General features: G+C 43.2%; 3 protein-coding genes across 3 annotated transcripts in view; 1 reads left to right on the forward strand and 2 right to left on the reverse strand.

Annotated features, from left to right (window-relative positions):
- Positions 1-1,241: 1,241 nt before the first annotated feature.
- LOC109481692 (proline-rich protein 36-like) lies at positions 1,242-4,628 on the reverse strand. Its single transcript, XM_019784279.1, has 4 exons — positions 4,388-4,628; positions 3,621-3,722; positions 2,867-3,105; positions 1,242-2,468 (listed from the first exon to the last, which is right to left on the reverse strand). The coding sequence occupies exon 4, from the start codon at positions 2,346-2,348 to the stop codon at positions 1,263-1,265; it is 1,086 nt and encodes a 361-aa protein (XP_019639838.1). The 5' UTR covers positions 2,349-2,468; positions 2,867-3,105; positions 3,621-3,722; positions 4,388-4,628; the 3' UTR covers positions 1,242-1,262.
- A 102-nt stretch (positions 4,629-4,730) lies between these two features.
- LOC109481636 (ankyrin repeat and death domain-containing protein 1A-like) lies at positions 4,731-14,911 on the forward strand. The gene is made up of 12 exons (XM_019784215.1): positions 4,731-5,161; positions 5,692-5,826; positions 6,079-6,165; positions 7,424-7,525; positions 8,043-8,141; positions 8,790-8,894; positions 9,713-9,811; positions 11,156-11,261; positions 13,094-13,246; positions 13,843-14,021; positions 14,133-14,310; positions 14,685-14,911. The coding sequence occupies exons 2-12, from the start codon at positions 5,809-5,811 to the stop codon at positions 14,909-14,911; spliced, it is 1,353 nt and encodes a 450-aa protein (XP_019639774.1). The 5' UTR covers positions 4,731-5,161; positions 5,692-5,808.
- A 3,782-nt stretch (positions 14,912-18,693) lies between these two features.
- The window catches only part of LOC109481697 (protein crumbs homolog 1-like), a 9,928-nt gene continuing 5,740 nt past the window's right edge, over positions 18,694-22,881 (reverse strand). Inside the window, exons 2-8 of the mRNA XM_019784283.1 lie at positions 22,045-22,164; positions 21,168-21,392; positions 20,707-20,835; positions 20,248-20,367; positions 19,948-20,061; positions 19,407-19,490; positions 18,694-18,913 (exon numbers count right to left, since the gene is read on the reverse strand). Of these exons, the coding sequence (XP_019639842.1) occupies positions 18,801-18,913; positions 19,407-19,490; positions 19,948-20,061; positions 20,248-20,367; positions 20,707-20,835; positions 21,168-21,392; positions 22,045-22,164 (905 nt within the window). The 3' untranslated portion in view covers positions 18,694-18,800. The remainder of the gene's footprint in view (positions 18,914-19,406; positions 19,491-19,947; positions 20,062-20,247; positions 20,368-20,706; positions 20,836-21,167; positions 21,393-22,044; positions 22,165-22,881) is intronic.

Raw genomic sequence — 22,881 nt, forward strand, 5'->3', positions numbered from 1 at the left:
TTTTTGCCGAATTCTAGGATCCGTATTTGAAAGGCCTGGTGGAGGCTATAGGTATGTGGTGTCACTAACTTAGGTACATGTATACTCCACCCAGGCTGTCAAAGGGGAAAAATGCTGAAGTTGGTAGTAGAAGTACATGTAGTAGTGCAGTGTAAGTTGTCATCTCTCAGTGTTTGCACAGATCAAGAATAAACGTGGCCAGCCCTTTGCAGCTTTGAGGTTTTATTACTTCGCATTTGTTACACCAACACCACACCCAAACAATCAAGTACAACAAGAGACAGTCAGTTGCAAGAATCTTCAATGCAAAGGATCGACTACATTCTTTTTGAATCCTATTTCTAGTTTGTTCATCTGAGTCAAACATGTGATGAAATATATGAAAACATCTTGTTACTTTTACCGTTGAAGAGGTTCATCAGTCACATAAAATTAAGTTAGTACTAAGAATATTCCTCAATCAGTGAAAATTTGGAGGTACCTTTCAAAAACAAGTCACTGAGTGAGGAATATTCTGCTAATTGTTACTTTTAAATTTTAAACACTTATTTGAGACAAACAGAAACCTGGACACACAAATATTCTAGTGTCAACCTTTAAACACATCATTGCATATTGTGATGTCTTGTTACAACTGTCAGTGCCATTATTAGTAAATAAGCACCCTGTCCTGTGCATGTTCACTCATGCAAATTAACATTGAAAAACAGTGCTGAATACACACATCAACTTTTACTACGTCTAACACTTATGTACCAATCATTTACAACACATCAAAACACTACTACCCCCACCCACCCTTCCTAGCCAGTCTGTCACCTATATAACTGTATACATTCACTCATATTCAAACCATTGCAGAACATTTCACTTGACAGTAGTGCTGTGTGCCTAAACCCACATTTAGGTTCAGGTCCGGATTCAAGTCCAGAGGTTTAGGTTCAGTTTACGAGTCCGGAACTAAACCCATGGCAAAATAAAATTGCATGTTGGCAACCTTGCAATGTCGTGTGGGCAAAACTGTGGCCACATATTGACATAACATGGAGGCCGACACTTGACAATGCCCGATGTCAATATTTTCTTCATTTTGTAGCACAGATTTTGCAATCTATGGAAGATTTCAGGTGGTTTGAAAACAAATGGGGTATGTGACACATGTTTTTTTTTGTAACAAGTCCGGAATCAGTTTTTTTACTTACACGTTTTTTTTTTTCCTTGAACATTTTTACAAGTCCGGAACCAGTCCAGAGAACACAGCACTACTTGACAGGCATCTTGCCAGCCATCACTAACACAATGTTCTTTCTAACCAGCGCAATCTCGCTCGTCAGGCTCTGGATCTTATCCCTCAGTTCTCCGTTCTCGCGCTCCAGATTTCCGGCCAGCTTGTCCAGGTCGTGTGAGCGTGCGAGCGACCGTCGGTAATTCCGCGACGTTTTGGCCTGAACTTCCGCCATCTTGACCTGGTCTCTGGCCTTGATCTCTGCGCTTGTCAGAGTGTTCTCTGCTCTCTGGATGAGCCCTTCTGTAGAACTGAGGCTACAGACTGACGTGGATGGGGAGGGGGGCAGGCTGGAGGTGTAGGAACTGTTGGATTGTACTGAATCAGGTGGAGACAGGATACTAACAGAAGCCGGGGACTGGCACTGTGGAGTTACAGAGACCAAGCTCTCAACTGTCTGTGACTGGATGTTGGATGGGGTTGAGTTTTCGGTGGGGGGACTGCGCTCGCTCGGGAAGTGGAAGGGGGTGTTAGGGGGGCTTTTCCGTGGGGAGGCTTGGGCAGAGCTAGGAGGGGTTGGATAGAGGGGGCTCTGGGATCCCGCAGCCAACGGAGGGGCTACTGGGCTCTCATGCGAGTCTGATGTGAGGTCAACAACTTGTGGGGTGGTGGGCTTGTTTGGTGGCGCAGAAACCAACTGCCGAAGCGTCAGCCCGGCACAATTTCTTAAAGAAACATTTGTTCTAGCCTGTGTCTCCTCAGGTTGGCAGGGTGTAGCAATGCTGTAAGGTGGAGGCGGTGCAGTGGGAGAGACAATTGGAGATGAAGGGTGGTTTGGAGGGAGCTGAATTTCGGAGGGGGAAGACAGAGGCGATAGCAGACGTTGGCTAAACATCCACACATTCTCCTCCGTGCCAGGGTCAATGTCAAGAACTGTACCAAGGTCAAGAACTGAGCTGTCATCCTGGTCTTCACTGAAAGGATCTGCGGTTGTGTCTGCGTCCATGTCTGTAGGAATGTCTTCAAACTTGTCAAACGGAGAGAAATCGGCGCCGAATAGAACCGAATTTCCGCCTAGTTGGAGGAATGAGTTGTTGCACCCAAACAGGTCCTGCGCATCCATGGGGAGGTCATTGAGGTCGGGGGACAAGGGTGAAAGGTCAGCTGATTCAGTAGTTGAGTAGTTGACTGCGGTGAAGGGTTGTGCTGATTGGACGTCTCCATTCGGTGGGATTCTGGGGTTCTGAAGGTACAGTAGGAACAACAAAAATAAATAAACATTCATTTTGAAAAATTGTGAAATGTTTGCAACTTTAATCATCATTAGAGAGGCCAGGTACAAAGACATGCAGACAGATGAGTATATAATATAGATTCTAGATTAAGTATTTCTTTTGGAAGAATGTCATTCTTTGTAGACTCAACTTTATAGCAGACTAGGTTTACTGAGCAACAAATTTCTACACAAAGATGTTGAACAACCACATTGCACCAAAAATCTTCCACATCAACCAAGTACAATGTAGTAAAAAAACAGGTATGATTCTAAACTATATTAACTTTTACTTCAAATTTGTGAAACTGATTTACAACAGAGTTTGAGGTAAACAAACAAACAAACAAACAAGCTCCTGCCCATACCTCAAACAAAGCTGCTTGTATTTCTTGATATACATCTTCGGGGGCCAGCACTGCTAGTTGTTGGAGGGAAGGGAGGCTATCAAGGTCGGCCAGGGGGGAAAGGGGTCTCTGGCAACAGCCTGCACTTCCTGTCTGCCCCACACGGGGGCACTCCTCTGTCTGCACTGCATGGTGGGCTGGCTCATTCTGCCCCGGCGGGGAGCAGGGTGGTGCAGTGCAGACAGCGAGGCCTGGCGCCTCTGAAACAAAATGGGCCCGGAGTGGGAAACTTGTTAAGTACACAGTTTTTTTTTAAAATCTAGTATTAACTTTACTGAGCATGAATTCTTTTGGCCTGCCAAATATTTGCAAGATATGGATCCTCCTAATGCTTCAGGGATGAAAATACTTTTCTCCACTAGGTTGCATAGTGACGATTAGTGAGCAACCTCAGCAAAAAGCTAGGTTAGCCATCAACATTATACTATTTTACAGGCTGCCCTACTCTGCAAACAGACATGTACAAAGAAAGAAAGTGATCTCAAAACAAGTTTTAGCCCACTGGTCGTAATAAAGACAGATGCTATATACAGTATTTACAGGCTCATTGTACGGTACCTATTGTTCTTTTTGACAAGCAGTGATTTTGAACAGGGGACCACGGTTTAATGGCCCAGTATTTCTTTGATTCTTTTCTATGACAGATATAAGAAAAACTCAAACAAACAAACAAACACAGAAACAAAAGAAGGTGTGTGCGTGGCCACCTCCTTACCGGACTCAGTGCTTCTTAGAAGACTTGCGAACCCGCTGCTCACGCTTAACCCGCTGCTTGAGGCCCGACTTCAAGAAGGAGCAAGACTCCGCCGCCTCCCACCTGGGAATGGGAATAAGACAATCAGAATTGAAAATAAAAGACACCCAGACTTTTTACAGTCTTCATGAAATGAGAGCTATATTTTGGTTACCCAAATGAGGACAGCCTGAGGAACATGTACAGCACGCGTGCAAAATATGGCAGCTTGAGAATTAGCACGTGTGATAAACGAAGTGAAATGAGTAAGCTCACGTCGTGTATCCTGGAAATGAATAACAACAAACTAAGTCATGGCATTCAGTCCTAACAGCCCATGCTGTAATGGCAGGTACTAGTAACACATTGCAGGGTGGATGAATGAAGGAATGAATGAATGAATGATAAAAATTGAATAAATGAATGAACCATTAACCATGTATGAATGAATGAATGGGTGTAACACATATTTTTTTTATCTATCACTGATAGTTGTCTGTGACATGTATATAATTACAACGACTTTATTTATTTATTCTACTTACTAGTATCTATTTATTTACAACCCTGTTGAAATATGGCGGAAAAATTATAAACTTTCTATAGGAACTGGCTTCGTCCGCTCGAAAAAATATTCCACTAGGTAACACAGGTTTGTATATGATCAGACTGGAACTGCTTAGCTCATGCAGTAACACTGATATCTCGTCTGGATCGTAAAACTAAAAGTACATAAATAGTTGACCCACCCTTCACTGGGAGGCGGCGGACACGGTATCATACTCATAGTGTCGTCTGATTCGGTCTCCATGGGAACTGGCGCTCCGTACAGCTCCAACATGTCCTCCAGACTGGGCAGGGCGATCACAGACATCTTTTGGCGGGCTTTTCTGACGGGATTCGGGCTCGGCAGACGAGAAATTCGGCTCGAGAAGAGGCGAAAATTTCAAGGCAACGACTGGTCCGGGTAACCAAAATGGCGGGAGGGAATGCGTTGTTGACGTTTTGATTTATGGTCTTTAGGGGGACGTTTTAGGGAAATACCTTCCTTCATTTTATCTAATAGGGGACCCGATTGGCATTTTGGTCAATGTCAGTTAATACTTCTTGATTGTTATGCTGAATTTTATCATTTTAGAATCAGAAAATTGGTAAAACGTGTTACTTTTTCGACCAATAATCGGCACAGCATTCTTCTGAAAGCCTCCATACACGCCCTTCTAAATTGCATCATCCGGATATCGGTAGGGAAGCGCGGAATATTTCTTATCCGAAAAGGAATAAAATATTTCCACAAAACAGCAGCAAATATCCACAAAATGCCGTAAAAATTAAAGATTTTAATATCTGTACTCTATTATGCTCTTTTTATCCATCTATCTTTTATCAGTTGCATATTATAGATATTTTTTTCAACCACATTTCACCACCCCTTTTTTGTACAATGAGACAGCCTTCATCACTTCCGGGTTGTTGAACTTTCACCCATTCCAGGAGCACGAATGGACGAAGCATAAAGAAAGGTAGTTTTTTTCGCGTATAAACACCACATTCGGCGGTCAGAGCTGTTCAAATTTGCTCCTGTAGCCAGATTTTTATACGATGTATTATTCTGAACCAAGAGAAACCTTTTGGGACCACAGTTCCTGAATTTGACAACTTGTTTTTGTGACCGCCCCTTCCCCCTTTTTCTGTGCTGTCCATGGTTCCCTAGGTTACGAGACGCGATGTTGTGTATTATAAGTAAAGTTACAGGCTGGATTGTGACATTTAGATGAGTGAATGGTCTTTATGATATCCCAACCATGCCTGTTTACATTGTTTTTGTTCCTTGTACATATGTGTGTTGAATGTATGTACTAGTATGTCCAGGGCCCCGCTGTAAAGCAGTGCAGTAGCCACTGAGAGGGTCACCCTGGTAAAAGAAAACAGAATAAAAAATAAATTAAAAAAAAACCATGCCTGTTCAGCTCATACTGTGTTTTTATGTCCAAATTTAAGGATATTCTTGTCTTTCCCCGTTGTCACCTCGACCCCCTCCCCACATGTTTAGGTGTTTCGTGTTTTAAATACTGAAGAGGGCAGTGTCCAACACCAGTGCAGCAGTACTAAAGTGAAGTTTCCATCCTAACTTGTACTTGAAGAGTTCACAGACAACTGATCAGGAAAAATGCCAAGGAAAGACCAGGTTAGTTGAAAGTCCCAGAATAGTAATGGTACGCAGTATAAACTATACAACATGCAACATGTAAATATTTCAAAATGTTACAAACAAAACATTGTACGCTTTCATAACGCAACATTTTTCTTTCACAGTTGTTCCTCGATGATATAAATTGTTCTTTTCCTTGTTTAAAAAAAACAAGATCAACATTTAAGAATGATTTTTAGAAAGATGGTAGGATTGAAACCAGCAAAAATCATTCCACAATTTTCCCAGGTTTTGCGGGAGGCTGCTTACAACGGTGACCTTGAAGCCGTTCAGAAGGTCATTGCCGAAGGAGTCGACATCAACATTAAAGGATCGGTCAGTTCTTCTTCTTAAGTTTTGTTTAAGTTAGAAAGGTGTTCATTTTGTTAGTACAGTGTACATACATCACTCATTCACTCTCTCCCGTAGCCGTTGGGGCAGCATGATGTTTGGCAAAGGTTTTCCAAATACATGTAACGGGGGGTGCCCTAATTCCGACCCATCCCTAATACCAAACAAGTTTGAAAAATCCTTGTTGCGGCGTTATGCATGGGAGCACGTGCCTAAAAATAATCACAAGAATGGACTATGTTTTTGTGTTGATATCGGTTATCTCACAAAGTTTGTTTTAGTTCCTACACTCCGACAACAGACGAGTGAAAAATCTGTGTGAATTCGACGCTTGTTCGGGGGTTGACGAGCGTGTCAAAAATGCAGGTTTTGCTTTTCAAACAGCCACTTTGGAGCAAGTCGCGTAATCGTAAAAAGAGGACTTGTTTGGGACAGAAAACAGTAGTAGATTGTTTTAGTCATAATTTGTGTATTATTATTTCTAAACTCTCTTCTCAGATCGACCTGTGTTAAACACTAGGTCGGAATTAGGGCACCCCTGTTGCGATAGAATGTTCCACCGGCAAAATGACAAAAAAACTGCCGTGCGTTTCGTGAACCATTACGATTGGGTGCAAGCCGCTACACTCAAGTGAAATACACAGCTACATGTATGCAGCTTTAATCGTTGTGATCTTTATCTGTCAATATCATATCTCATGTTGCGCGGATTTTTGGTCAGATAATCTACTACCAAAGGTCTGTGCGTTTGCATGGAACATAGCATGGAATTAGGGCACCCCCCGTTACCAATAAAAAAAAGGAAAGTTTTAAACCTATGCCTCTGTGCTCTCAGGTTCTAAACCCTATATATATGCCCAGTGCATTATGTTCATTTGCAATTGCATTCCTTTATTGTAAGGTTAGTATATAATAGACATTGAGCGTAACCAAGTCATCTGGCAGCTCGCTGCAAGCATCCCAACCGGAACCAGCACGTCTCTCTCGATATGGATCCGCTGGGGAAGACGAATGCCCAAGTGTATGGGTCTCAGATTTGCAACCTGTTATACACGTTAAACAAATCCACGCAATATGAAGGCCACCGTGCCAACCCTCCTCACTCAGGTGTAGGGACTGACACGGTCTCCATTGTCTCTTGAGACAGAAGGATACCAACAACAGTATATGATTTAGTGTCTTTTTATAGACTATAGATTTTTAGATAATTACTAACACAGATTTTTCTGTATGCTTCTCTCAGCAATTTAAGCAGACGGCCCTGCAGCTGGCCACACGAGAAGGACATGAGAAGATCGTAGCGGAACTTCTGAAGGCCAAGGCTGACGTCAACCTTACCACAACGGTAACTTAACCACACCTCCTTCATGTCCTTTAACTGTTGTTTACTAATGTTTGATATGCTAGAGAAATTGTAATACGTTGTATCGCAAAAAATTGTTATAATGTTTTTTAATTCCCAGTTTTCGTAAACAGTTCGTAATTATGTAGGGGTAGGGCATTCCACTCACTCTCTCTCACTCACTGTCCGGTTTATCGTCTGTTGTTCCCCGTCTTCCGAGGGTTAGACGTGCTTGCACAGTACATCTGGGGCTTGATAGCAGCAGGCCACTTGTCTCTGTCCTGTGGGTTGATCTTATCTAAGTTCAGGTGATGGATCGGAGGTCCTCCTTTATGTTGTCGTACCACTTCCTCCACGGGGGTTTGGACCACGGGGGTTTGGACCCTCCACATCCAGTGTGAGGATCCTCTTCGGCCATTTGTCCCTGTCCATTCTCTGGAGGTGGCCGTTCCAGTTTGAATAAAGGCATTCATTCAGTTATTGACAGTAATTGATTATGATTGACATTTCCCTTCTCCAGGGTGGTTACACGGCGCTGCACATCGCGGCACAGAAAGGTCATGAGGTCATCGTGCCATGGCTGATCCACGCAGGGGCAGAGGTCAACGCGACCACTGTGGTGGGTTACTTACATCCCCCCCCCACCCACACACACACACTACTTTTTTTTGGCATTCCAAAACTCAATAATTCATAAAAAAGCTAAGTTTTGTTTTGGACGATCCTCACTGTCACTTTTTCTTAACCAGTTTATCAATTAGAAAAGATCCTTATGGATTTTTAAAGCCATACTGCCTGGTAATAAGACTTATTTAGGCATTGCTATGTACAGCATTCAGGTTTAAAGCGATATTATGTAAGATTTTCACTTAGTTTTTAACATTGTTGTTTTACTACTTTTTTTTTGCACCTATCCTGGGGTCATAATGACATTTGGGGAGTAAAAGACCATACGTCATTGTGCCACAAAATCATGTTGGAAAACTGCCAAAATACCACTGTTTGTTTACAATCTTTTAAGAAGCCTCCAGAAATACACTGGGCATTGGCGCAACTTATTCTCACACTGCACTGAGTTGCCAGAAAAGCGAAATAGCAACGCTAATATGTTGAAAATTATTGAAAATGACAACCTAGATGAGAAAATTTCAGTACCGGTATCGCTTTAAAGACAAAATGAATTGATAAGTTCCTGACGTGTCCTTGCTGTTGTTCAGTTCCAATGTTACATACAGTAATTTCCTGACATGTCCGTGCTGTTGTTCAGTTCCAGGAGAGCCTGACACCGCTACACCTGTCCGCCAGGTTCGGACATCACGGGACGGCCGAGGAACTGATAAAAGCGGACGCAGACGTGAACGCTCGCGATAACGTAAGGGAACTGAATTTTTTATTTTTTTTAATTTACTTCATTAGTCACCTCAAAACAAGGCTCATGGGAGCCACTTAAATGTTTTGGGTTACAGAACAGCCAGTGAGGACAGATGACAATACTCATAGGGGAAGCAATCACGAGGTAGCTTATTCCAAAGTGATGTTGTTCTTGGAAAGAAGCTTTCAGCGTGGAACTTTCTCCTAAGAGGTGGTGAATGGAGGAAGAAAGGGTGATTTGCTTTGGTGGGAGTGGCAAAACTTGTTGAGAATGACTAGATGTGACACAAAACAATAGTGGCGTTGTGTGGCGTAACGGTAGGGCATTCAGCCTAGAACCAGCCTTGGGTCCTGGGTTCGATTCCATTGCTGAGATCTGTAATTAGGTTTGTTTTATATGGTGCACCCCAAAAAAATTTGTGCACCTAAATTTTTTGGTTGCGTGCACCAGTGCACCTATTCCCAAAAATGAATTTCAAGCCCTGCCATGTTACAAAAAGCTTCTTCTCTAGTCGTGACCTCAATCATAAGTTTCTTTCACTTATGTCTCTACTTTAGATTTCCTTCAAATTGATAAATGACAGCTGTAAAAGAACATTCCACCCCCTGAAATAATTTCATCAGGTTGGTATGAACAAATGAATAGCAAAGTTCTTTGGTCACAACCATTTATTCTTCACAAGCCGACGTTTCGATGACCGTCTGTCATCTTCATCAGGGCAACGTCGGCTTGTGAAAAATAAATGGTTGTGATCAAAGAACTTTGCTATAAACATTCCACCCCATTGTGTGTGACTTATGTACATCTCTCCCCTGTAGGAAGGCTCCACCCCGTTACACCTGGCAGCCCGGTACGGCCGGCCCTCCTGTGTACCTGTCCTGCTGCAGGCTGGCGCTGACGTCAGCGTTAAGGATGGGGTGAGGAAACTTACAGGTTCTACAGTCTTCAGGAAAAGAGGGGGAAGGATAGTCTCTACCAGACTAACTACGCTGGCTATATATAGGAGAATACAAAAAGATCTCGATGCACTGACCCGGTGGCAGGACACATGGCAAATGTCCTTCAACCCATCAAAGTGTCACACACTTCATATTACTCGTAAGCGTAACCCGATTATTACACAATACCAATTATGTTCAGAAAATCTTACTAGTGTTAAAACCCATCCATATCTTGGAGTCCAACTATCACAGGATATGAAATGGGACACACATATAAATTATGTCACTGGTAGAGCTAATAGGATACTGGCAGTCATCCGCCGTAACCTTTCGCACTGTCCTCTTCGTGTCAAATCTACATGCTACAGAACACTTGTACGCCCACACCTGGGGTACTGTGCGACTGTTTGGGATCCCCACACCATCGGTGGTTCCCAGGCGTTGGAGCGAGTCCAACGAAGGGCGGCGCGAATGACTGTTAGTGATTATGGCTATACCAGCAGTGTTTCTGACATGCTAAAGCGCCTCCAGTGGCCGTTACTTGTTGACAGAAGGAGAACCGCTCGCTTGATATCTTTATATAAAATTGCTCATGGACATATTAATATTCAAATGGAACAATACCTCAAACCTGCCCATAGGCGTACCAGAGGAAGTCATGAACATAAGTATCAAGCAATACCTGCCAAAACAGACTGTTTTAGATTTTCTTTTTTTCCAAGAACGATAAATGAGTGGAACAAGTTACCGGGCCAGCTTGTAAAAGCCCAGACAGTGGAGGCCTTCAAGGCCGGGCTTCTGGCCGCGCAGCCATAGTCCGTCGCACCCCCCCCCCTCTCAGTGATACCCCAGTAGGGGTGGTTAGAGAGTATCGAAGAAGAAGAAGAATATTTGCCGGGGGAGTTTGGCCGCCTTGTAGGTTTGACTGGGCCGCGCTTCGGAGGGATAGAAACTACCTCCCCGCGGCCGGACTCCCTTGGCCAATTTGATTCCCTTTTTTGCCAAATTCTATCCCTATTCCCTATATACAATCCCTATTCCCGTAGAAAGGCCTCAGGGTGGAGGCTAGGGAAGGAGGGTTACCTGACTACCGGTACATCATTGTTTTCACATCACCAAGTACAGAAGGGGCTATCATTGAACAATGTTAAGAGTTAGATACTCAAGGGTTAGATGTAACAAGTCGTTCGGTGTAATGTAGCCAGCTGCTGCCGCGCCGCGTGCCTGCGAAGCTGGTGTGTTACGCCGAAAGTCGGTTATACCGGCTATACAGATACAGATACAGATAACATGCTGAACTAACCTGAGTGTTGTCTGTAGGGAGGAAGGACAGCTGAGGACCTGGCTGCTGATGAGAAGTGTAACACCAGAGATCGGGAACTTGTCTTACAGGGCAGGAAGGAAGTCCTCAAGGCCTTGAAAGGAGTAAGTTCTTCTTTAAGATTACTTACTTGTACTTGAATGTTGAGGTCTCCTCGAGTCAGTCGTTCGAGTGGCCTGCGCACAGAACTCGTCTCTTCCTCAACAGTCCCCTCCACTCCTTCCTATCTCTTGCTGTTTCCTTTAGCTCTTCTAGTCACTGGCACTAGGCCTCCCAGTAATTAGCGTAGCATCTTCCAGGACACAGTTATTCCATGACTTCCTTAGGCCTTCCCCTTGAGCGTCACCCATAATTTGGTTTCCAATCCAGTAAGTACCTGGGCAGCCGCTCTTCAGGCATTATGGCAATGTGCCCAAACCACCTTAGCCTGTTGAGAGCTACGGTTGTGGCTATGTTTGCTGACTGTGCTTGCTGTAGTCTCTTTAAGATTAGTTAGTAGAATATTCCTTAATCAGTGACTCTTTGAAAGGTACATCTTGAAACACGTACCTCCAAATTTTCGGTGTCGACTGTACATCTTGATCACGGAGTGACCTAGTCTTGCGACAACACGAAACTAGGTTGAGACTTGGGTGGATCTTCTGGCTTCCCCTGCCTCTTTGCAGAGTAGGGGTAGGTACATGTAGGATTTGGGCAGCTCCCAACCTTCATTGCGATTCATTTGGAGGTACGTGTTTTGACCTTTCAAAAAGATTAAGAAATATTGTACTATCTGATAATTCTACATGACTGATGAACCTCTTCAACGATTCTTTAAGATTCTCATGCATAAGAGACATGACATAAATGATGTGGAGTGCCATAAGCATGTTAATCTAATATGGTATGAAGAAATATACATGAAATGCAAAACCTTCTCACAAGGCTCAAAACAGGACAGTATTTAACAGTACGTCGATGAAGGTTAGACATCCAGGTAATACGATATGCCAAAAAACAGTTACTCAAGCAACTGGATATGATTTTGGAAACGGTCAGACGTTTCATGCTAGTATCCACTAGCTTTCGTCAGTGACTGAGAGACCAGAGGGGAAAGCAGGTTTATATACACAACCTGTTGATTGATATGCAAATAAAGTGAAGACAAATTTTTGGAAGTCGAAAAAGGAACAAAAGTCAGACAAGTCAAGACAAGATGATGCAAATTAGTCTGAAAGCTCCTGTATTACAAGACAGGAGCTTAAGTGTTGTCTGTCCTCGGGGCTGGGAGTGCTGGGAGTATTTAACAGTGTTTTGTGAAGCTAGCCGCCAGCAAACAAGCTGTAATGTACATGTACATGTACATGTAATAGCTTTAATTTAGAATGCACTTCTGTAACTTTTATTATACTAAATTCTGTTTTCTTGTACTTTCAGGGTAAGTTTTGATCTCAGGGTCTGGAATCAGAGCTACAACATCCCAGTTCTACTTCAGCCTGCTTTTGTTGATCGAGGCCTCACACAGCTTTCAGAACTTACTACATGTATCATAAGGAAAAACTTAAACTTTTCTCCAACTCAAAATTTGACTCACCAGAAATTTTTGACTGAATCACTCAGTCTTCCTCAGCTATCTGACCCAAATGCTGTGGACACGTGATTTTTCCCACGTGTGATGTCAGTCGAAAATTTCAGGTGAGTCAAATTTTGAGTTGGAGAAAAGTTTAAGTTTTTCATAATGTAATTTACCAACTCAGATGAACTTTCATGCTGATACATGTATCATAAATAGTCATAATGATTGTATTATTATCCATTGGTAATTATTTTTGGTTAGCTACGATTGGTAAGAGGTCATCATTCTTTGATTTGTTTGCTACATGAATTATTTTATATTTCTGGCATTTCAGGTAATCGAAGGAAATATAATTACAAATCACATTATATTTTGTTTTCAGAGCCCATAGATGATACTGTTGTTGAGAGTAAGACGCCAGCCCAAGTGAAAGCTGCTCAGAAGAAAAGGAAGAGGAAGAAGAAGAAACCAGCAGGACAAATTGTGCAGGAGCCACCGGATCAGGGGACTCAAAAACAGGAGGAATCGGACTCAGGTTATTTAGTTTTCAACCCAGAACTTTCACCAGTTGGACCTGAAGAACTGTGAACCTTAAATGTTCTCCACTTTGTGCTGTAGTCAGAGTAGGGTTTGTACGTGCAACCAGTGATTTTCACTAGTGTCAGACCAGAAGATTCGAACTTGCTGTGAACCTGTGTTTGTTCCATTTGGTTCCCAAAATCAGGTTTTTGTATATGTGCAGCCAATTATTTGCACCAGTGGAACCAGAGAGACCCAAACTCTGAACCTTTATTTCTTCCATGTTGTCCCAGAGAGGGTTTGTACATTCAATCTGTGGTCTGTATGAGTCACCAGTGGGACTGCAAGTTATACTGACAGAGGGATTCAAACAGTGAACTTTTATATCTTTAATTTTTGGTTCCCAAAAGGTTTGTTCGTGCATGCTGACCAGAACATTCAAATTATGATAAACATTATCACTAAATGTTTCTCCCATATGGTGTTGTTCCCCAGAAGAATATTACATTGAGCCAGTTGTGTTCATCAGCTACCATGCAGTGGGACTGAAATTTATAAAGACTAAAAGATTCAAACACTTAACTTTTAGTTTTTTTCTGTTTTATCCCCCAGGAGAATCGTACATAGAGCCTGTGGTGTTCATCAGCTACCAGTGGGACATCCAGTCAGACGTGGTCCAGCTTCGAGACCGGCTGGAGGAGGCCGGGTACCCCTGCTGGATGGACATCGGACAGATGGGAGGAGGGGACGCTCTGTACGAGGAGATCGACACGGGGATGAGGGAGGCTAAGGTAGAAGGCGGTTACCATGGTTACAGATGGGGAGGGGATGTGCTGTACGAGGAGATTTAATCTTTAATTCCATTTGAGCTGAAACTGTTATTTTATTTCGTGTCCTCCCAGGTGGTTGTGTCCTGCCTGACGCCGAAGTACATCGCCTCCAAGAACTGCAGCATGGAGGTCAACCTTGCGAACGACCTTGGGAAGCCGCTGATACCCATCATCTTTCAGCCGGTGGACTGGCCGCCCCGTGGCAGCATGGGACCTATCTTGGCTGGACACCTCTACATCGACTTAACCTGTGAGTTATCGCTAACTTGAACTCTATATAGTGGGGTCATGTGGCATAACGGTAGAGTGTTCGGCTCAGGACCAAGAGGTCCCATGTCACCGGTCTTGTGCCCTTGGGAAAGGCACTTTATATACATGACTTTCCTCACTTCAATCAGGTGGAAATGAGTATCTAGCTTCGGTTAGGGACGTCCCTCGGATAGGACGTTAAATGAGGTCCCCTCTTTGAGGAGAGCCACACGGTACCCCACGCATATTTAAGAACCCACCACACAAGTTTCCATCATCAAGTAACATATGAGGGCCAGGAGTGCTAGGGACTCAAACACACTTAAACCTTTACAATGTAGATTCTAACTTTACTCTATATTCCCTTAACTCCAGGTGAGGGAGGGGGACACGGGGGAGGGGTGCTTCACGCTTCCATCGCAAACAAACAGCAGGAGATTCTCAGCAGGATCCAGCAAAAGATCCGGCCGACGGGGAGGCCCAGAAAACGGGCGGGAGTTGCCACGGCAACCCAGGAACCTGGTGTGGAGGAGGTGGAACAAAACTCAGGACCGCAGGCAGAACCTGAGCAGAAATCTTCACGGTCCTGTGTCATTATTTGAGATTTTTAGATAGATTATGTACAAATGCAACCGGTGCAATAGCTCAATTGGTCACTTGAGTGCTCGCTTTGTAACCGGGAGGTCGTGAGTTCAAACCCCGGCCGGGTCATACCAAAGACTTTACAAATGGTACACACTTCTTTCTCTGCTAATTAGCACTCAGCACATATGAGACTTTGTGTGGGAAGGTCAAACACACAGCAGTACCAGCGGACTAGCCCCCTGCTGTAGTGCCCTGCACAACTGTGTGTCGCCCAAGGGCTACGGAAATGGACATGGGCACAAAAACCCTATGCTCTGCATAGAGCACGGGTAGACCTTTTTATGTACAAAACGGTCAGAAACCTGGTGTGGAGCAGATGGAACAAAACTCAGGACCACAGGCAGAACCTGAGCAGAAGTCATCACGGTCCTGCGTCATTATTTGAGATTTTTAGATGATTATTTACAAATGTATAATGTATGTACTGCAACATCTGTGTCCATAATATCACCAGGGTCCATAATATCGCCACCTTGAGAAATAGTGTGCTAAAAGATATTTTTACTGCAACATATCCTAGGTATGTACATTTGATGTGTGAAGGAGTGGCATACCAAAAGTATGTTGCAGTAAAAATATCTTTAAGCACACTATTTCTCAAGGTGGCGATATTATGGACCCTGATGATATTATGGACACAGATGTTACACGGTCAGGAACCTGGTGTGGAGGAGATGGAACAAAACTCAGGACCACAGGCAGAACCTGAGCAGAGAACATCACGGTCCTGTGTGATTATTTGAGATTTTTAGATAGATTATGTACAAATGTATAATGTATGTACTGCAACATCTGTGTCCATAATATCACCATAGTCCATAATATCACCACCTTGAGAAAAAGTGTGCTTAAAGATATTTTCACTGCAACATATCCTAGGTATGTACATTTGATGTGTGAAGGAGTGCATACCAAAAGTATGTTGCAGTAAAAATATCTTTAAGGACACTATTTCTCAAGGTGGTGATATTATGGACCCTGGTGATATTATGGACCCTGGTGATATTATGGACACGGATGTTACACGGTCAGGAACCTGGTGTGGAGGAGATGGGACACAACTCTGTCCGACCGCAGGCAGAACCTGAGCAGAGAACATCAAGGTCCTGTGTCATTATTTGAGATTTTTAGATAGATTATGTACAAATGCAACCGGTGCAATAGCTCAATTGGTCACTTGAGTGCTCGCTTTGTAACCGGGAGGTCGTGAGTTCAAACACCGGCCGGGTCATACCAAAGACTTTACAAATGGTACACACTTCTTTCTCTGCTTAGCACTCAGCACATATAAGAAAGAGTGTGGGAAGGTCAAACACACAGCAGTACCAGCGGACCAGCCCCCTGCTGTAGTGCCCTGCACAACTGTGTGTCGCCCAAGGGCTACGGAAATGGACATGGGCACCACCCCTATGCTCTGCATAGAGCACGGGAGACCTTTTTATGTACAAATGTATAACGGTCAGAAGCCTGGTGTGGAGGAGATGGAACAAAACTCAGGACCACAGGCAGAACATGAGCAGAAATCATCACGGTCCTGCGTCATTATTTGAAACTTTTAGATGATTATGTACAAATGTTTAATGTATGTACTGCAACATCTGTGTCCATAATATCACCATAGTCCATAATATCACCACGTTGAGAAATAGTGTGCTTAAAGATATTTTTACTGCAACATATCCTAGGTATGTACATTTGATGTGTGAAGGAGTGCATACCAAAAGTATGTTGCAGTAAAATATCTTTAAGCACACTGTTTCTCAAGCCAAGGTGGCGATATTATGGACCCTGGTGATATTATGGGCACAGATGTTACACGGTCAGGAGCCTGGTGTGGAGGAGATGGGACACAACTCTGTCTGACCGCAGGCAGAACCTGAGCAGAGAACATCACGGTCCTGTGTCATTATTTGAGATTTTTTGGTTAAAACATTGTATACATTGTATAATGTATATACTGTACAGGACGACCCTGTAATAGTAGGGACAGTCTAGTACAGAGGAGGTGGAACACAACTCAGGACCACAGGCGGGAACCCGGGAGCAACCAAGCTGAATAGAAATCATCGCGATCCTGTGTCAACATTTGAGATTTTTTAGATATACTAAATATAAACACAGGGTTTTTTCTATTTAACTGGGGAATAAGGGCGCTGCTCCCTCATACAACCAGCCAGCTCTCTCATATCAATTTTCAGATTGAACCCTAAGTGGCTACATAGTTACACAACATTAAGTCTTCCTCAAATTGACTTTTTCCAGTGAAAATAGAAAAAGAAAATGTCATAATTCTAGCATTACAAACTGTGTTACTCTTGTAAAAATGTGCTAAATGCTCCCTTGCCATGCTACATGTAGTGATCTGCTCCCTCATGCTAAATTTTTCTAGAAAAAAACCTGTAAACATATATGTATATACTGTACAGGATGACCCTGTATGAGATGGAGAGACAACCTATAGTTCAACACCTGAAATTTTACATGGTCAAGAACTGCCAGATCAAGAGAGACTGGAGTCAGTCAAGGTAGGGGTTCCTCCACAGGAGTGACAACACCCTGGAATGATGATGATGATACTGTATACAGGTACATGTATATCATATTTGTGACTGATGTATGTATGTATGTATGTATATATATATATATATATATATAGAGAGAGAGAGAGACAGAGAGAGACAGAGAGAGATAGGTAGATAGATACATGTAGATACTATAGATAGATAGATAGATACTATAGATAGATAGATATTATAGATAGATAGATAGATACTATAGTTAGATGGATAGCCTGGTTGTCAGGCTGCTTATTTTAGTGTCTGTCAAGCTCATGTGTGATTATTTTAGAACTTTCAATGTTGTTTTCAACTTTATTCACACTGCACGTGAGGTTAAAGTTTGTACATGTATATATTGCATCGTCAGCCTTGTGTGTAATATGTTGTTGATATATTCACAGTCAGATTCCTTATTTCAACTGGATTTGGATGTTACATTTTGTATGCTGTGTAAATATCAGGTCACTTGTGTTGTCTTTGTTCTTATTTTGTTTTATTGGGGATATATATTATATTATTAGCATATTTTTCAATGCCCATTAAACATATGTGAATAAGATACAATAAACTGAATGTAAAAGTTGTATAATATTTGTTATTGGAGGGGGTGGAACACCTTAATTGCAGTTTATATTTATATCTATCTTCTCTTGAATAAACATGGATCTCAGTGAGTACCTGTACTTGGGTTGTTTTGTGTTTATTACAACTACATGTGAATGAGTTATTTGAGGCATTATAGTGATTTTTTTTTTAATTATACATTGTATTCAAGCTGTTATACATGTAAGATGAGCGAACAAGGCATTGTTGTTTGTGTGTATGTGTGTGTGTGTGGGGGGGGATGTGTCTGGCCAGCTTTGGGCAGCATAAGTCAAGAAACCTTTGACTGCAATGACTATTGCAATTGGTATGTGGGTAATTCAGTCATTTTCTTGCAATATAATGTTCACAAAATAACCATCAATAAGAATGGAGAGAGCCAAGGCATCACTCAGCAATCATTAAATTCTTACTTTTTCCTCTGTTTTTCTTCCTTTTGTCTCAGTAATATGGACCCCACCAATAAGCTCAGACCAGTGCCCTAGGCCAGGGAATGGGCCAACAACACCTGTTATCAAATGTATTCCCAGGGACCATTTCTGATCACAGTATTAACATTATGACAACAAACTGAAGAATTTTTATTGGTTTATTATCACTGATTAAAGTCAGTGTTGGAACGCTGTCGTAAGACGCGTGTCAGCCTCGGGCCGCTTGTGGCGCCTGGAAGGGCCCGGCTCTGACGTCACTCCGCGCTGCAGGAGAAAGATGCCGCGCCCTTCTCCCTGCAGTACATGCCCACCGGACAGGAGGCGCTGCTGCACGAGTAGGCGCTCCTTCGGACGATGGGGTTCGGATCTAGATGTAGATGGTCATGTAAGATTTTGTCACGGTTGGTAAAGATTATTTTATCAAATGATGTTGGCAAGAAAAGAAAGCAAAAACTCAGCACATGTTTTTCAAGCAGAGGCATATTTGGGGGCCTGCATGGGGGTCCCGACAACGCTCTACGCTAGAGCTCTCGATTACGCTTTACGGTGAATTCCAAGTGGCTAAAACGCATTACGTAGAATTAAAACGGCGAATACGCTCTACGCAAAATGCACCAATTACGCTCTACGTTGAATTAGAGCGGTCCGTCTACGCTCTACGTAGAAGTAAAATTGCCGATTACGCTCTACGGAAAAGGGCTTGCGGGCCCCCATATTTGGGTGGCAGTACGAAGTGACCGAGGTATTTTTAATTTGCCTCCCTCCACAATGCATGAAATCGACCACTCCCCCCACCCCGACCAAAGCATCAATGCTTAGAGAATATACGACAGCCATATTGTAGCTGAAGTGCCACTTACCGTAACATTCGAAGGAGGAAATGTCATCCCGGCAGGACCAGCCGAACGGACACTGGACCTCAGGATGATCGCACCAGTCCGTGTCTTTAAAAAAGCATAAAATACAGGAAAAATTAGTGGCCTGACAGCATCACGCTTCTAGCAGCCCTTCTACTGGGCAGGTCCCTCGAAGCTTGACGTCCAACACCTCTAATCCAGGAGAATTGGGAACATCGTAATCCTGTTGATTATGTGCTACAAAGCATGGACCAACTATTGTCAGACTGATTGTTTAGTGCCATCGTGTTGGAGGCTGTGATGAGTGGTTTCCATAGTGACAACCAATCCTGAGCTCCTATTGGACTAATTATGCTAGTGATAAAGCCACAAGGTCTCGGGCCGGAGAAGGCCGAATCAGCCCCTGTCAGCGAGAGATTGTGGACCACAGGGTAGCAAAGTTAGCTTAGATTTCTATAGCTAGAGCTCTGCTCATCAGAACATTGGCGGCAATGCCATCTGACCATCGTACTAATGTACTGATAAAAAGGAGCACGATACGAACCGAACTCGCAGTGGTCTCCATGGAACCCGGTTGGGCAGCTGCAGCTGTAGGAGTTGATGCCGTCCTGGCAGGTTCCGCCATTTTGGCACGGATTGGAGGCGCACTCGTCGATGTCTATTGCAATGGCAAAGGAATATGTCTCAGTTGGGCCTCAATAGGTTATAATTTGCTCGCTATGTGACATGTGCCTTTGGAGGGTGTCAATATAAATTCTACACAGGCAAGCCTATATACAGTTACAATTCCAGCAGATTTGAAATTCGTTGGGATATAGAAAGATGGATTTTCACTTGTACTCACTTATTTCACAGAAATCGCCCTCGAACCCATCAGGACACCGGCAGAAGGTGGCAGACCCGTTGAAGCAGGAGGTGCAGTTTCCGCCGTTCTGACACACGTTAGGGTCACAGGATACCTGAGCTAGAATTAATTCAGATGTACCGCATATGTGGAAGGATTGACACAACTAATTTTCAAGATGTCAACTTGAGACCGGGCTGTAAAGTTTGAACTACAGTGAGGACTTTTGATATGAAACGCGTACTTGAGGTACGTGTGTCTTTCCTCACACTAGTCTTAGAAGCTTTAGAATTATCAAATGTTAAAGATACTGTACAGTACTCTTTTTTTTTTCAGACAATGAAGAACACAAAGCATCGCGATCTAGTTTTTAAGTAAAAAGTGTAATGACCTGGTGGGGTTTTTTTAATAGAAAAAACAGGTCCTTACTTTTTGCTAGCTCAAAGAAATTTGACTCACCGTCCTGACAGACGTAGTTGTGCTGCTCCGTGCACGGTGCTGTCTTGGCCAGATAGTTGTCGGAGCTGTCCAGGAGAACACACAGGTCACACGGTTCGGAAGGTTCACTGGAAGACCATTGAAGTTGCCCTGAAATGGCACGATCATACGTTTAGAGTAAAATCAACTCCTAGTACAAGGTCCTGTTTCTTCTCAACACTAGCCCTGCCGTGAGACTGACAAAATCCCATGGATACTGCATAGACTGTACATTTGTCTCAATGTTAGCATATACTTTACCAGGGCAATCCACATCTACATACTCAGCAAATCTACATTGTATTTCTTCCTTACCTCAGATGGCAGCGTTTGATTGCTAGCACTAGGTTTACAAGTGCACAAGTCATTTAACCGATGTTTCTAAGTTAACCTATGTTTCTAAGTTTCTAAGCTGTCCATTTTGTGACAAGGCGACACTATACCTGAAACCGGAGTTCCGTCGCTGTTGAGAATTTCTGTCGGTGCAGTTTTCATGGCGAGCCAGTTGGAATTGCCAGAAGAGGCCGCCATCTTATCAGCGAGGAAACTTTGCTGCTCGTGGTCCATCACGTCCACCAAGCGGCCGCCATTGGCGCTGCAGGCGAGTGCCGAGTCTTGGTGGGACAGAGCGGTGGACGAAAACTGGTAGCATTGTCCGCCAAAAGACACTGGAAAGCAAATAAATAGCAACATTTGGTTATTTCTTACCGGATTCTTGTCTAGAACGGTCGGGTCCCGGACAGCTGAGGGGTTAAAATAAAAATAAAAATGATGGCTTTTTCTTCGTGTCCAATTAAATAAAAAATTCTAGGAAGGTTAGCCTCTATATACCAGCCCTCATGTGCACGTAACTGATCCTTGACGTGCAAGTCCTATGGCAGGATGGGCATGTAAAACAAAAGTACACCATAACTTAACCATGGTAACACCGACTGTTCCCCTCCCGGTCAAGTAGCAGTCAAGGGGGTGGCATTTTACATCATCTGCACTGGGTTATCAGCCGGAACATATAACCATACAGGCTACCGCGCCGATAATGCGTTTTCTGCAAACGAAGTCGTATAGCACTAATCATATCAATGATCATGGTTTGCTTACCCGATAGACATTGTAAGTTGGTGCAGTTTTGTGTGGCACATTCACTAACCCTGATCGCAGTTGTTCCCTGTCCAGCCGTTCTCACAGCATGAGGAGGACAAGCAGTCGTCAATGTCTGCGAAAAAAAAGAATGTCAAGATCAATAAATAAAAATGTGTAAAATATAAATGTTAGAATTTCCTTGGACATCTTTTTAGAGGAGATATGAATTATGGCACTAACTTTGATCACAGTTGTTCCCTGTCCATCCGTTCTCACAGCTACAGGTGTAACTCCCCGCGGCCGCGCCGTCAGTACAGGTTCCGTGTACGCATGGGGAGGACAGGCAGGCATTGACGGTGTCTGACACAAAGATTATTTGAAAGAAACAAACACGGAACGATTACATCATCACCACCAGCTTTCCTCTTTAGGAGCCAATTAAGCTCCAGTACTGTGTATCAGTCATTGTAGATAAAACTTATGAACGGTTACGTCTACGGAAATACAGATATACATGTATATATACAGATGTATTATTCAGCAAGAGGTTTTCTTTTTCCATAATTTGAGAAACTACATTCAAGTATGTTGGATGCGTATACGCTCGAATAAGTAGGATAGAGAAAAACGACAGGATATCTGTCAACCATACTGATTAATAAGGGACAGATGAGGATGACGTCATTTATAGTTTGGATGCCTTGATTTATGAGTATTATGTTTTGTATATCTTTGTGTATCACAGCACGCCAACTAACTAAGCTGGTGAAGAGTCCTAATAAAGTATATGTAATATATTTATCATCATATATTTATACCCGGAAATAATTTCCTCAGGTTGGTGGAACATAGGATATTGGGATGTTCGTATACACAACCAGGTATCCCTACCTAACTTACGTTTCGATGTCCATCAGACACCTGAAGCTTCCTCAGAGCTTCTGACTGGAGTTCTGCTTCTCGTCGCTTCATGTAGGTGGCGCTTTTGCGGCGAGGACGCAATTCCACGCGTGGCATCGAAACGTATTACGTTAGCATATTGGGATTTTTCTTGTACACAACCAGGCATTCTTCTCA

This window comes from Branchiostoma belcheri, unplaced genomic scaffold (genome assembly GCF_001625305.1).
Source record: "Branchiostoma belcheri isolate BF01 breed outbred unplaced genomic scaffold, Haploidv18h27 scaffold57, whole genome shotgun sequence".
NCBI lineage: Eukaryota > Metazoa > Chordata > Leptocardii > Amphioxiformes > Branchiostomatidae > Branchiostoma > Branchiostoma belcheri.